The 13920-nt window shown below is 39.7% G+C and overlaps 1 protein-coding gene across 1 annotated transcript in view; it reads right to left on the bottom strand.

Moving 5' to 3' along the window:
* CCNK (cyclin K) overlaps window positions 1–13920 on the bottom strand; it is a 421050-nt gene that overhangs the window by 309628 nt on the left and 97502 nt on the right. The window contains exon 4 of the mRNA XM_044074606.1: window positions 12174–12305. Coding sequence (XP_043930541.1) covers window positions 12174–12305 — 132 coding nt within the window. The remainder of the gene's footprint in view (window positions 1–12173; window positions 12306–13920) is intronic.

Below are 13920 nucleotides of genomic sequence, written 5' to 3'. Positions count from 1 at the left end.
TATTTCCCAGTTGGAGTTTCTGATAAAAATGTAAAGTGAGTAAGCAAATAAAAAGTGGCAGTGATGAGGCCGAAGCTTCAGGCTCACATGTATGAAAAAAAGGGCTGTTTCTATTTTCACTTTAGTCTGAAATCCTGTGCTGTTAAAACACTAAAAAGGGCCACTTACAATTTTCACTTCCATATCCGGTAGACACATAATACAGCACTAAGTACACATGAAGCAGAGTATGGCTAAACTACCTAGCAAAGACAGAGTGAAGAACTGACGCATGAAACCAAACACTATTTTTCATTAATTAGTTTATTAACCTTAGGGTCTTTGATTGTAGCACTCATGCATTACATATGTAAATATGGTAAGCAGTGCTATACAAAGAAAACAACTGACATATGAAGTGAATGTGAAGACTAAAAGCACAACACAAAGAGCAGACAAGATGTGGCTGACGTGTGTTAAAGACAGGACTCAAGGTGATACAGCAGTTCCTGTGCAACAATGGGACAAAATGGGCTTCACAAAGTACACTACAATGCCTGTTAAAAATATTAAGTGCATTAATAACATGCCATGTTTCCTAAGACTATGTAGTTGCTGGAGAAAATAGAAGTGATGAGACGATACCACTGAATTTTCGCTGGACCTTTTCTTTTTTTTCCACTGTAAAAGAGAAAGTCCAGACGTATGTGTAACATATTGTGAGTGCAGCATCTTTGACAGCCATTTGTGCTTTGTTTCGTTGGTATTGCCTATGTTCATACTGGTCACTATATCTTTGTTTTCTATTCCAAAAATTATGGAGTTTGCCAGGGGTAGACAGAAATATCAGTGCGTAGTCAGAACACTGCTCCTTTTTAGTAGCAGTAAGCATTCCCAAAGTAGGTATGCACATCAGTTCACAAGAGATGATTACTAAGCAGATAGTTTGGTTGTAACTATCAGAAGTGCAGTTTCCTGCAAAACTACACAGTTTAATTTTTAATTGCAAATTAGATCTACTTCCAACACCTCCAATAAGCTACTACTAAAAAAAACTACTTAAACAAACCTGGCTCTGCTGCTGCACTAGCCCAGGCGGAACAAGTCCCTTTCACCTTCTACCACCTGCATACTTCGACTATGTTCAGGGAGAAGGAATGAGTAAGATCAACTTCTTAGATGAAGGCGAAGTATATTAGTCATAGCTGTTCCATACAGTGTACTTAAACCACCTTACCACATCACGTGTATAAAAAAAAAAATGTATATTATATATATAGGTAGGTTCATAGGTAGGTACTAGGCTATTGGCCCTAGGACCTATATAAGCCTAGCCAAAAAGGTACCCTGGCTTTCGCCACCCAAAAAAATTATTTTCCTGTGCCCCTGTCAAGCAGAGCCACAGAAGTGATCCCCGGGGTGATTTTCCTATTTCCCATCCAATCATCACGATTTTTCTTGAAGAGTTCTAATGAGGAGCTCTGTTTGACATAGATAGGTAGTCTGTTCCAGAGTATGGGAAGTCTCTGGGACAGGAATCTATCCCTCCAGCATGTTCTGTTTATTGTGGTGATAAGGTTTAGGTCCCTAGAGCGTGTAGCTCGGAGGGATTCTGATTTCTTTAAGTGGAGCATGTCCAACAGCTCTGGGTTTGACATAGCTTCGTATGTTAGGCAGAGATCGACTCTGAGTAGGCGATATGCGATGGAGTAAAGCTGGAGTTTTTTTGAGACGGTCTGCGTAGGGCATCTGTTTGAGGCCAGTAATCCTCTTTGTGAGGTATTTCTGCGGCCTTTCCAGTTGTTGTATTTGTCTTGTGAGTTACATACCAAAACGGGCATTGTACTCTATAATGGGTCTAATGAGTGATGAGTAGAGTGGAACATTGACCTCTTTTTTCCTGTATGAGAAACCTTTTGTGATGAGGTGTGCCACGTAGAAGTATTTCCTGACCACTGTGGAGATGTGATTATCAAAGGAAAGACTACTGTCCACCTGTGTCCTAAGGTGTCTTATCACCTTACCACCTATGTGGTAGTTCATGGGTACAGAGTTTTTACCAAAGGGGATGACAATGCACTTTTTGACATTGAGCTTGAGGCCATGGCTTTGACACCAGGCATCTGTCTCAGTGAGGCCCTTTTGTAGGATGTCCACATCGTTAGAAGTTTTGATTATGGCTCCTAGTTTGCAGTCATCTGCGAACTTAGTTAGCCAAAGACCTTCTGTGTTTGGTATCTACATCTCTGACGTACAGGCTAACAGGAGAGGACCCAGGACTGAACCCTGTGGTACTCCACTTGTCACTGATCTGAAGTCGAACTTGGAGTCTGCTACTTTCACAGTGTGGGTTCTGTCAGTAAGCCAGTTGGCAACCCATCTTGTGACATAGGGATTTATACCTAGTTTAGTGAGTTTATCTATAATTCCAGAGGGGGATGGTGTCGAAAGCCTTGGCAAGATCTAGATAGGCTGTGTGAACCACCTTACCATCATCTATGGCTTTGGTGACTACTTCAAAGAAGTCTATCAGGTTTAGGAGACATGATCTGCCTTTTACAAACCCGAACTGTGTGGAGTACAGAGTTTGGAGATTACCAATGTCTTTGTTTAGGAGTTCCATGATGATACGTTCTATGGCCTTGCAGACCAGGCTCATCAGGCTAATGAGGCGGTAGTTCCCGGAGTCTGTCATGGCTCCCCTTTTGTAGAGTGGGATAACCATCGCAGTGCACCATTCACTGGGCACAAAGCCTGAGGTGAGGCTATGACTGAACATGGTGCTTAGGTGGGGTGCCAGTTCATTCTGTAGTTCATGTAGAATGCAGCCTGGGATGCTGTCAGGTCCCATGGATGCTGTGTTCTTGGCTTTGGAGAGTGAGGTTTTTTTACCTGTGCAGCCATGATTACAGGAACTTTGCATTCTTCCGGTGTAGAGATGGGGTGAGAGGGGGGTAAAGTTAGGTCTGCCAGGATGTTGGCAATATCAGTTGATTTTGTATATGTAGTGCCATTCTGCTGTAACTTGGAGCAGATCGGAGTGTTGCCATTGAGATTCTTGACATAGCTATAGAATGCTTTGTGGTTGTCTTTAGAATCAGTGGCAATTTTGTTTTCATACCTAACTTTGGAGGATTTTATGAGGGATCTCACCTTCTTACTGAGGCTGACCAGGGAGTTCCTCCAGTCATGGGATTTTACTCTTTTTTGCAACAGTTTCTTCTGTTGTAGAGTTTGTTTATGGCAAAAGACCACCAGACTGGCTTCCTTTTTTTGGAGGATAGCATCTTGGTTCTGTTTGGGATAGCATGATCCATGCACTTGTGTAAGTGCTAATAAAGTGTATTTGTGTGGGATTCAGCAGTCGTACCTCTACTGTCCATCTGCATGGGAGTCATGAAGTTTGCCACTTCTGTCTTAAGCATGAAGTTGGCTTTGGAGAAATTTTTTACGGCTGTTTCCTAATGGGGGGTGGGGGCGGGATGTGGATGTCTAGGGTGATTAGCTTGTGATCGGACCTGACCAATGAGGAATTGACCTCTGGTGTGGAACACTGGTTGCCCATGTGTGTAATGACCAGGTCTGGGATACTGCTGCATCTTGTGGGGTGTGGATACATTGATACAAGGCGTTGGAATTTATGAATTCCAGAAAACGTTGAGCAAGAGTTGGTCCATGAGTAGTTTTCCCAGTCAATGTTGAGGTAGTTGAAATCACCCATTATTAGGGTGTTGGGTTGTACACTAATATTTTCCAGTGTATCAAGAAATGAGGCGTGGGAATCCTGGGGCATGGTGGGGGGTCTGTAGCAAGCTACAATTTGTATTGCGGTCTTGCTCAGAGTTAGCTGCAGTTGGATAATCTTGGATGCATTATGCTGAGCAACTAGCTTGGAGGTGTGGACATCCTTATTGAATATGGACATTCCTCCACCTTTAGTGTTTTGGTCTGGGTTAGGTGGCCGAAAGGTATGGTATGAATTAAAGCCTGGTAATGCAGGGATGCTCTCTGGAGCTTTGAACCAGGTCTCTGTCACTGCACAGATGTCAATGTTCTCCATTTTAAGGAGTGCCTTGAGTGAGTGCATTTTGAGGTTTAGACTTCTAGCATTGAGTAGCATTACTCTTAGATTTTGCTTGCTTGTACCTGTTACGGTTGTGAATTTGTCATTTGAACCTTGCCTAAAAAAGGCACTATAGGGGTGGCAAGAGCCTTTGCCAGTATCCGGAATCCCAAGGGCGACAGGTACAGGCCATCTCTGCCAAAGCATTGTAGTCTGTCGATCATGTCATCCCAGGCAGACAGACACTGGATTCCCTTAAAATGACACCAGAAGCTTAGCCAATTGTTGAAGTCAATCATTTTGTCCTTGTACTGTGGTATCATTCGGGGTGATGGCAGGATGCTACTCAGGGCTAGGGTCATACCTGCCTGGGCTACAAGATCAGAGAGCTCCTCCATGTCTCTTTTCATGTAGTCCAGGGAGGTACGTCTCAGGTCATTCACACCAACATGGACAATGACAGAGTCATATTTGTACTTGTTGTGGAGTGACCCGAGTGCGTGCATTATGTGGCGAATCCTGGCATCCGACAGGCAGCTGACAGTAACTTTCTCCTTGTTTAGCCTGGTGAGTGGAACATCAGTGTGCCTGACTATAGAGTCACCTATATAGAATATGTATATAGAAATATAGTACTTTGTTTTGTATTACTAATCTTCCCTATTATGCCTCTTAACTTATCACAGTGAATTGCTTTGAATTGTACTTCTAAAAGCAATTGTTTTTGAATTGCAAACTAAACTGTTATGTATACTTTAATTGCCTGTCACTGGAGCCTTTCTCCTTGGGTCTCCACTGAAAAAGGGTCTCTGGCCCAGCTGGACTAACCTGGCTAACAAATGTCAATAAATAAAATAAAATAATTTCATCTATATGAACTATAACTTGTGAATACTCATATCTACTGGCAATGTTCTTATTCCGACTTGTTATAGCTGTCCAAATATTTGTACTATGCATAGACAAGTATACAATTGGAAACTGAAGCAGAATTTTTACTTAGCATATATGTCATTCTTCTGTATTAGTCTTTGTAACAACTATTTAACTATAATCATATTATGTCAATGTGGAGCTTTTCTTCCCAGGTTTCCGCTGAAAATGGGATAAAATGCCAGTCGGACCTTCTTGATAAACAAATGTCAGATAAAATAAATAAATGTTACAGATTCCACAACATATGTAGTCAGATTTGTTGAAAAGGGGTTGTGCTGTACATTAAAAGAGGAAAAAACAATGCCATGTGCCGCAAAAAAGTTGGTAATATTTGGCTGGAGAATTACAGAACAACTTAGTAAGGAGAAAAAGAACATAACGTTAGTTATAAAACAAATGCAACTTGTAAAGAATTTCCTACAACATTCACCCCCCCCCCCCCCCAAAAAAAAAAAAAAAACATAACAAAAAAAAAAAAAAAAAAAGCTTCCCACTGCATGGACTGGGGAATAGAATAATTATCTTCCAGTCCCTTAATTTTACTGAGTTATTATCAAGGAATCGGGCATGTAGAAGACAGTACTTTGACAAATCACTATATGAGCAAAATAACAAAGAAATATTAAAAAAAAACATGTAACACTACAAGATGTCTGTGTCTCAGAAAAAAGTTATCCAAAGTCAAGAAACAGAAAGTTGGTCATACTTTGTTGTAGATTTACTTAGCAAGGGGAAAAAAATAACATGACATTAGTTATAAAATGAAAATAAAGTATTTTCTACAACATTCAGTTAAATAAATAAATAAAAATCTTTCCACTGCAGGCATAGGGAAAACAGAATTATTCTCAAACTTCTTTATTTCCAGTAGTGGCTGTCACACATGAAATTCCAAGGTTCTTCAAGTGTAGTGACAGTTTTCCATCCATCCATCCTCAGTCCCTTTTCCCATTTTGCACGTGGGGTCGGGGTGTCAGGGTGTCACTAACAGTGACTATCATCTTGTGCCAAGGTTTACACTGCCGGGTGGCTAGTCCTGCCGTGGTAGTTCATCCTCACCACTCACTCTCGCACACACACTCACCTACGGGTAATTTAGAGTGTCCAGTCCACCTGCTGCATGTCTTTGGAGTGTTGGGGGAAATGGGAGCACCCAGAGGAAACCCATGTAACCGGAGGGAGGAGATGCAGACTCCACACAGAAGGCAACGCAGCCAAGAATCGAAATGGAGAATGTTTTTTAGCTTCAGAAATAGTATGGGGGAAGGGACTGTTAATTCATCTTGGACTGCAAAAGAATCATTTCAGCAAAGGCCTGCAATTTAGCTATTTTTTTGGTTACAGCTGTACAACTCCTTAGTATGGTATAGAGTCATTCAAAGAAAAGAAATCCTGTTACAGAAGGTATACAAGATGACAGTGACTGGCACTAATACCATTACATGCTAAGGGGATGGGAATACATCTCTGCTTCCTTATATCCATCATAAGTTAGACTTGAAATGGATTATGGGAAAGAAAATGTTAGAAAACGGATGAAAAAAAAACATGAACATGTTGATATGTTAAACTCGACTGGCAGCCATTTGTAGAAAAACATATTAAAATTCTGTACGGAGCAGCACTCAAGAGAGATTCTGAGGTGTTACAATAGCTCAGGAAACAAAGAGTGAAAAAAGATTTTTAATTCTAAAGCAGAGATTTCCTTTAAAGCAAGTGTAACAATAGGAGGTACTGCCAGTACAGCTAGCTGGAATTTTGTAAATAATTATATGTAATTTGTGAATATCAAACTGATTTATATAAGATGCTTGTGTTACAAATGTATTAGAACTGTATGTCATATGTATATCGAACTGACTTGTACAGATGTTTGTGTTGAAAAGGTATTTGTAAAGTGCTTGTGTTTAAATTGTATCCACAGTGTGCCCTGCTGGAGAGAACAGAAATGTATATGCACTATTTTAACTGTTTAAATGTATATGTTTTAACAGAGGAAACTGGAAGGTCAACCTCATTCCAACAAACCTTAAACTATATCTGAAATTAAATCACTTTACAAGCTAGGCCATAAAGATGCTACCTGACAGGTTTCAGTGCAGCCAGAGATACAAGGTCTGCGCTAGGAAGCTGTCTGTATTGTCTTTGGGGTGAGCCAATTACTACTCTGGAAGTGTGGAGGTATGAAACTTTCAGCACCTGCCACAAATCTCAGCAAAAGCCCTTGTATGTATATTTTTTACAGGTAGGTGCCAAATCCTGCCAGCTTCCGGCAATGGGGGTTGCAAGCTATCCCAGAAGTAATATTTTAGATATTATTTTAAGAAGTCTCTTAGTAAGACTGAGTATTCTGTATTCTGTCTTGGGTCTGACAACAAAATGGACTATTCACCACATCATCAGCCTTCCTCTATTACGTAAGTAGGGAATAGTGATTCTCTTAGATTCAGTCAGGAATATAGTGAAGTTTAGTTGAGATGTTATTTTTCTTTATTTGTATGAGCCTGTCCAATGTTATTTTCTGTATTTTCCGTGGTTTTGCACTCTGATATTTAGTATTGTCTTGTTCTTTTATCATTTATTATTAAATATTTTTAAACCTTTCATTGTGGCTGATCTTTATAGAGATATTCAAGGCTGGAGAGTATTTGCATATTTATTTGGTGACACGTGAGCCACTCCTAATAGCCTTGCTCTTAATCAAACTACCATTTGTATTAATATTAATTTCACTCAAGTATAATGGGTACCCCTGTAAGGACCTTAATGCATCTGGCAGGAGTGTGTGGTGGTGTTGTTGGTGGTAACTACTTTATAGTCTGGACAGAAGGGGCCATAGCTAGTAAACCTGTGTCAGCCTTTCCCAAGTGTGTGTGTGTGTGTGTGTGTGTGTGTGTGTGTGTGTGTGTGTGTGTAAATTAAATCTCCAAAAGTGTGTATGTCAGCTACTTGGGCAGGGACACAAAGCATTGGTTGGACAGAGGGTGCTGGAGGTCTTGGCTTGAACACTCAGTTGAGATCGCAATTCTATAGCTGTGCCAGTGGGGAATCTTACTGAAGATCTGGATAAAGAGGGAGAAACCAGCCCTGGACTGACTGCGTTCCCCATGTTCTCTTAAGGGAAATTGTGCTCGAGTGTGCTTGATGCACAGAGTTGCATATGGAGATACTAGGTGTGCACCTGCTATCCTCCCAGTGAATGCTTCCCACAGGTGCCAGTGGTGAGGATTGCGGCTCCTTGGTTACTGGGTAGGGAGTCACAGCAAGTCTGACACAATAAGAGAACACAAACTGCTATGACCATCACACCATGATCACAGCTGATACAATCCCTCTACAAGATTATCTGAATACAGAAGGATTTAAAAACTAAAGAATTAAAATTTATTAAATATTTCAATTACATAAAAAACCTGCTAAAATCCACTGATTAGAAGTCAAATGTATGCAAGACAGATATTCAGGACAGTTGGCCAAAGATGTGCAAAAGATTATCTGAATACAGAAGAATTTAAAAACTAAAGAATTAAAATTTATTAAATATTTCAATTACATAAAAAACCTGCTGAAATCCACTGATTAGAAGTCAAATGTATGCAAGACAGATATTCAGGAGAGTTGGCCAAAGATGTGCAATGTTTTTTTTTTTAATGATGGTATCATGTGACTCTAGGAGACAAACCTCCAATGGGTATTTAAATTGTTCAAAAATTAAATATTACAAAGGACAAAGAAACAAAGGGCATAAAATGGAACATTTAACAATATCAAGACAAGAAAATATATCCGGATACATATAAACAGCTCCAAGACCAAATATAAAAAAATGAGGTTAAGTTATTGAATGACTACACCGTTAATAAAAGGTCTTTTTATAAATACATTGCTGATAGTAAGATTAAGACAATTCACAAGAAGGCAAAAAGGAATGTTACTCCAAAGAGGAGAAAATCAAATTTAAGAAACAATTTTGGTCATTAGATTTACATAAGAAATACTGGTTTGATGGTGACTGCAAACAAAGATTTCAGGGCTAAACTAAATCATGGGGTCACCACTATGTAAAGAATTATTTCCCCAAGACTTTTGGGTTTCTAATACCATAACAGGAAAGGAACCCATGCCTAAGTCAAAGTAAGATTAAAGTATGGTTTCAAACTTTGATGTTAGCCAAAAGTGCTCTTTGCAGCACCCGTAATATTCCCAGAATTGACTCCTTCTGCAATTCATAAGGAATTACATATATCGGTAGCATATCTAAATAAGAGACTGTAAATCATTTATTTATGAGACCCATTACTACTATTGGAACTGTCAGTGTATTCTTCTTCCACAATGCCCTCAATTCTGCTTACAAATCCTGACATTTTATGACTTTGTGTCCTTCTGCACGGAAGACACTGTAATCACTGGGTACAGCAATTTCAATGATCAATGCTACTTTTGTCTTCTTTTCATGGACTACTACATCTGGTGGTCTCACAGATATTTTTTGAACTGCTGGTAATGGGTGATCTCATGAGATATAAACATCATTTTCTATAATGCTTTGTGGCTCATGTTTCCAATGCTTCTCAGCTACTTCAATACTGTAATGCTTGCATAATCCCCAATGCAACAGTCTTGCCACACTATTATGCCTTTCAATATATAGGCCCTCTGCCATTGGTGTACCACACCCAGCAACAAGATATGTGACCATTTCCAATCCTGTTCTACAAAACCTGCATTTGTCCTTTTCTCTGACATGTTCAATGGACTTTGTAAACCCACATGTACATAGTCCACAGTCCTGGGCTGCTACTATTAACCTTTTGTCTTTTGGTTTAAATTGATCTCTCCTTAACCATTCCTGCATCAGAGCCCGACTGACATGAGGTTGTTCCAAGAGTTTACTATACTTATGCTTTTTCCACATTTCTTGCCTTCTCATCTGATCCTTCAGTTACAGTCTTTTTTTTTTTTTGCACATTCAGTTGCTGCCTTATTTTTGTCTACTTCTGATTTAATTTCCTGAGGAAGATAAGCAGCAATTGCCAGTAAACATTACCAGTCCACAAAAGTTACTTTTTTGACAGAAAAAAAACACGGTAAAAAGCACTCATGTCAGCCGACACAAAAGAAACATTATCATAATTTCTTGTAAAAAAATGTTCAGCTACTTTACACTTTTTTTTCTTGTCAGCTTAAAAGTAGAGTGCTCTGTTTAAAAGTTGGTAAAAGTCTCGAGATAGTTCATTAAAATAAAACACTCCTAGCTTTAAAATAACTTTCCTAAAAACAAAAGTAATAAAACATCAACACAATTAAGAAAAATGGAAGCCCCCCCCCCCAAGGGGAACTTATCTGCCCAGCAAAGGAAGTTCAAGCTGATTGTCGATCCTTTAAAGCCTCAAGGGTGCATATTACTAACTGGCAGTTAACCTCCGATGGGCTTTGCACCCAAACTCATCTTTTAGTGAGCTCAGCTTGAGCTGACAGGCAGCTTGAGCATGCGGAAGGTGTCCTGAAGTTTTAGAAGCTGGCCAGATGTTGTATCCTTGTCAGGATATTATCCATATAGCTAAGGATACTGCAGCAGTGATCATGATGAACATCTTCTCACAGGTCTACACACTTGTCAGGAACACCTTTGATTTGATAGCATCTCTGCCCTGCATCGGTTAGCATTCTGCAGCAACAAGGTGAGACACCTGCTCATTGATCTGGAGTAAAGCTGCATCTAAGCCACAGCTACTCGCATCTGCACTCACTAATGGCCATTTACTTACATCATAGTACTTATTTATAAGCATCTACTATTACTACTGTTGGTTTACAGATATTACAATATGCAAGCACTGGAACTTTTAGCATTTCTTTTACTTTGTTGAATGTTTGAGCTTGAACACTTCCCCATGACCAGAGTAAATCTTTCTTTACCAAGTCAGTTAAAGAACACAGCACATTACTGGTGTTAATATAGTAACACCTGAAAACAAAGAGCCAGAAGGTACAACATTGGAGGATGCATCATAGGCACTTATCCTTGCAACTGCATGCAGAGTATCAGCTGAACTAAACTGAAGACCTGCAATGAAGCCAGATGTGTCAGCGCTATCAATGTTAAAGAAAAATAAGCTACTGGAGAATAAACTCCCACACTCCGAGACAGAGGGGAGGGATGAGAGGCAGTATCTCACCTCTTCACTGTAGTTTAATTACCATTTCAGAAAGCTTTTCATGATTTAATACATGCAAAATTAAACAGTAATGGGACCTGGGTGTGTCTGGTCATGAGACAACAGAAGGAGACAGCAACAGAAACTGCTAAACTAGTACATTCTACAACTATCACAGTATCTAACTTAACAGTTTCCACACTATCTGAGAAAGCACCTTTAACAATCTTTAGAACAGAAGGCCCTCAAGGCTTCTTGTCTATACATTTGGCAAAAGTAAGCTTCTTTTTCGGAAAGGTAGAAGCTAAACAACCTTGCTCAGAAGTCTTGATATAATATCAGGTGAGGAACCTGTAGGCTTACTAGATTTCTTTTTAACTTGAGCAGCAGGCAATGCTTTAGACAACAATAATGTTGCCATCGTATATATCATGCAGAGTTCTTAAACCCTAAACAGGTGGAACAGTAGGAAACACTAAGCCTTCTCAAGACACTAAAAACATAGCATGTGTTCCTACTGGCAAGCAGATCAGTTTGAAACCAGGCATACTTCCTAGTTATGAGTTTAAGTGACATAAGGTAACCAGGGCCTATGACCAATAGATTTTACAATTGGAAGGTTAATGAAATTTCATTTCTCTTGATTGAAGTAAGAGTATTGCACTCTCATACAGTCCACACAAGGGGTTTAAAGCAGCAAAGTAACAGGCCGAAGTGGGGGAGGGGGGCAACAACAACAATTAAGATTTGAGGTGAGTGAATCATGATAGGAAGAGAAAAAGAGTTCTGGGCACCTTAAAAAGTTTTACTGCTAAGTGGGGTCTTAATGTCTGTGGAATCAGTCTTGAAGATAGATAAAGACAGACATATTTATAAGATGCCACCAATTTTTTTATTCAATTAGTTGAAAAACATTTATGGGACTCTCTTTTGCTATAAATTCCACTGCATTTTTCTCTACTACATAACTGAATCACAGACATCAAAGTTATTCATTTTTACGTACTCTGAACACCAGACAAAGGTATTCTTACCTTTGGGTCATCTCCAAACTGTGAAAACTGAACATCATTCAGCAGACTCCGGGCCGTCTTAATGATATCTTTACATTTCTTTGGTGTCTCTTCCACTTTGCCAGCAAGAAACAAGCAACAGGCTCCAGTGACCTACAACATAAAGACAAACAGCTCTTTATACCTTTAAGTAAGGCACACTCAATCTGCTCTTACTGTAATTTACATGCGATGTTTCATATTTGTACGTAGACTAAGAGTGTCTGTGGCTACAATGACATACAGTGGATATAAAAAGTTTACACCCCCCAGTTAAAATGCCAGGTTTTTGCGATATTAAAAAAATTAGACCACAATAAATAATTTCAAAATGTTTCCCACCTTTAACGTGACCTATAACCTGTACAATTCAATTGAAAAACAAACATCCGTTAGGGGAAAAAAATATTAATAAAAAAACATACAGTACGCTGGTTGCATAAGTGTGCACACCCTTAAACTAATGCTTTGTTGTTTGTGCACACCCTTAAACTAATACTTTGTTGAAGCACCTTTTGATTTAATTACAGCATTCAGTCTTCGTGGGTAGGAGTCTATCAGCATGACACATCTTGACTTGACAATATTTGCCCACTCTTCCTTGCAAAAGCGCTTCAAATTTGTCAGAGTGCAATGGCATCTCTTGTGCACAGCTCTCTTCAAGTCACCCACAGATTTTCTATTGGATTTAGGTCTGAGCTCGGGCTGGGCCATTCCAAAACTTTAATTTTCTTCTGGTGAACCCATTCTTTTGTTGATTTGGATGTATGCTTGGGATCATTGTCATGTTGAAAGGTGAAATTCCTCTTCATCTTCAGCTTTCTAGCAGATACCTGAAGGTTTTGGGCCAAAAGTGACTGGTATTTGGAAGTGCTCATGCTCATAATTCCCTCCACCTTGACTAATGCCCCAGTTCCAGATGATGAAAACCAACCCCAAAGCATGATACTGCCACCACCATGCTTCACCGTGGGGTTAGTGTTCTTTTGGTGAAGCAAAATATTGTTTTTGCGCCAAACATACCTTTTGGAATTGTGGCCAAAAAGTTCAACCTTGGTCTCATCAGACCACAACACATTTTCCCACATGCTTTTGGAAGACTTGATAAAGAAGTTATGGACTTACCATAACATTCCATGCGAGTTTTTCATCTCGCCTTCATTCTTTACAGATTGGTTCGGAGCCGATCCCTCGGCTCTGATATGGCCAACTGCAAAGCTCGACGTCTTCAAATAGCTCGAGGCCAAGTCCCTATCCTATGAATTGCCTCACATTTTGTTTGCTGCGTATGCTAATACCATATGTCATTGTTACATTCCTAGAGAAAAGGAAGAGAAGGTTTGAGTAACCAGGATGGATCCAGCATCTCGGTCATCTATCAGCCCAAGACGGGGTAGGAGGGAGGGGCGTAAGAATGAAAGCGAGATGAACAACTCACATGGAATGTTATAGTAAGTACATAACTTATTTATGTGAAGTTGTTTAATCTCGCTGTTTATTCTTTTCTGATTGGTAGCATCCCAAGCACAGTCAATCTCGGGTGAATCACGGGAGTATATTTCTCAGGACCGTGGATCCAAAGGAGGCCCTGTCCCTGGAGGCCTTGTCAACTTTGTAATGTAGTGATAAAGGTATGAAGTTTTGACCAAGTGGCTGCTGCACAAATGTTATCAATGAGAAGTCTGGCAGAAAAGGCAGATGTACTAACTGCTTTGGTTGAATGAGCTTT

The sequence above is a fragment of the Protopterus annectens genome, chromosome 6.part0 (genome assembly GCF_019279795.1).
Source record: "Protopterus annectens isolate FY-2018-M chromosome 6.part0, PAN1.0, whole genome shotgun sequence".
NCBI lineage: Eukaryota > Metazoa > Chordata > Ceratodontiformes > Protopteridae > Protopterus > Protopterus annectens.
This window is presented reverse-complemented; position numbering and strand designations above follow the sequence as displayed.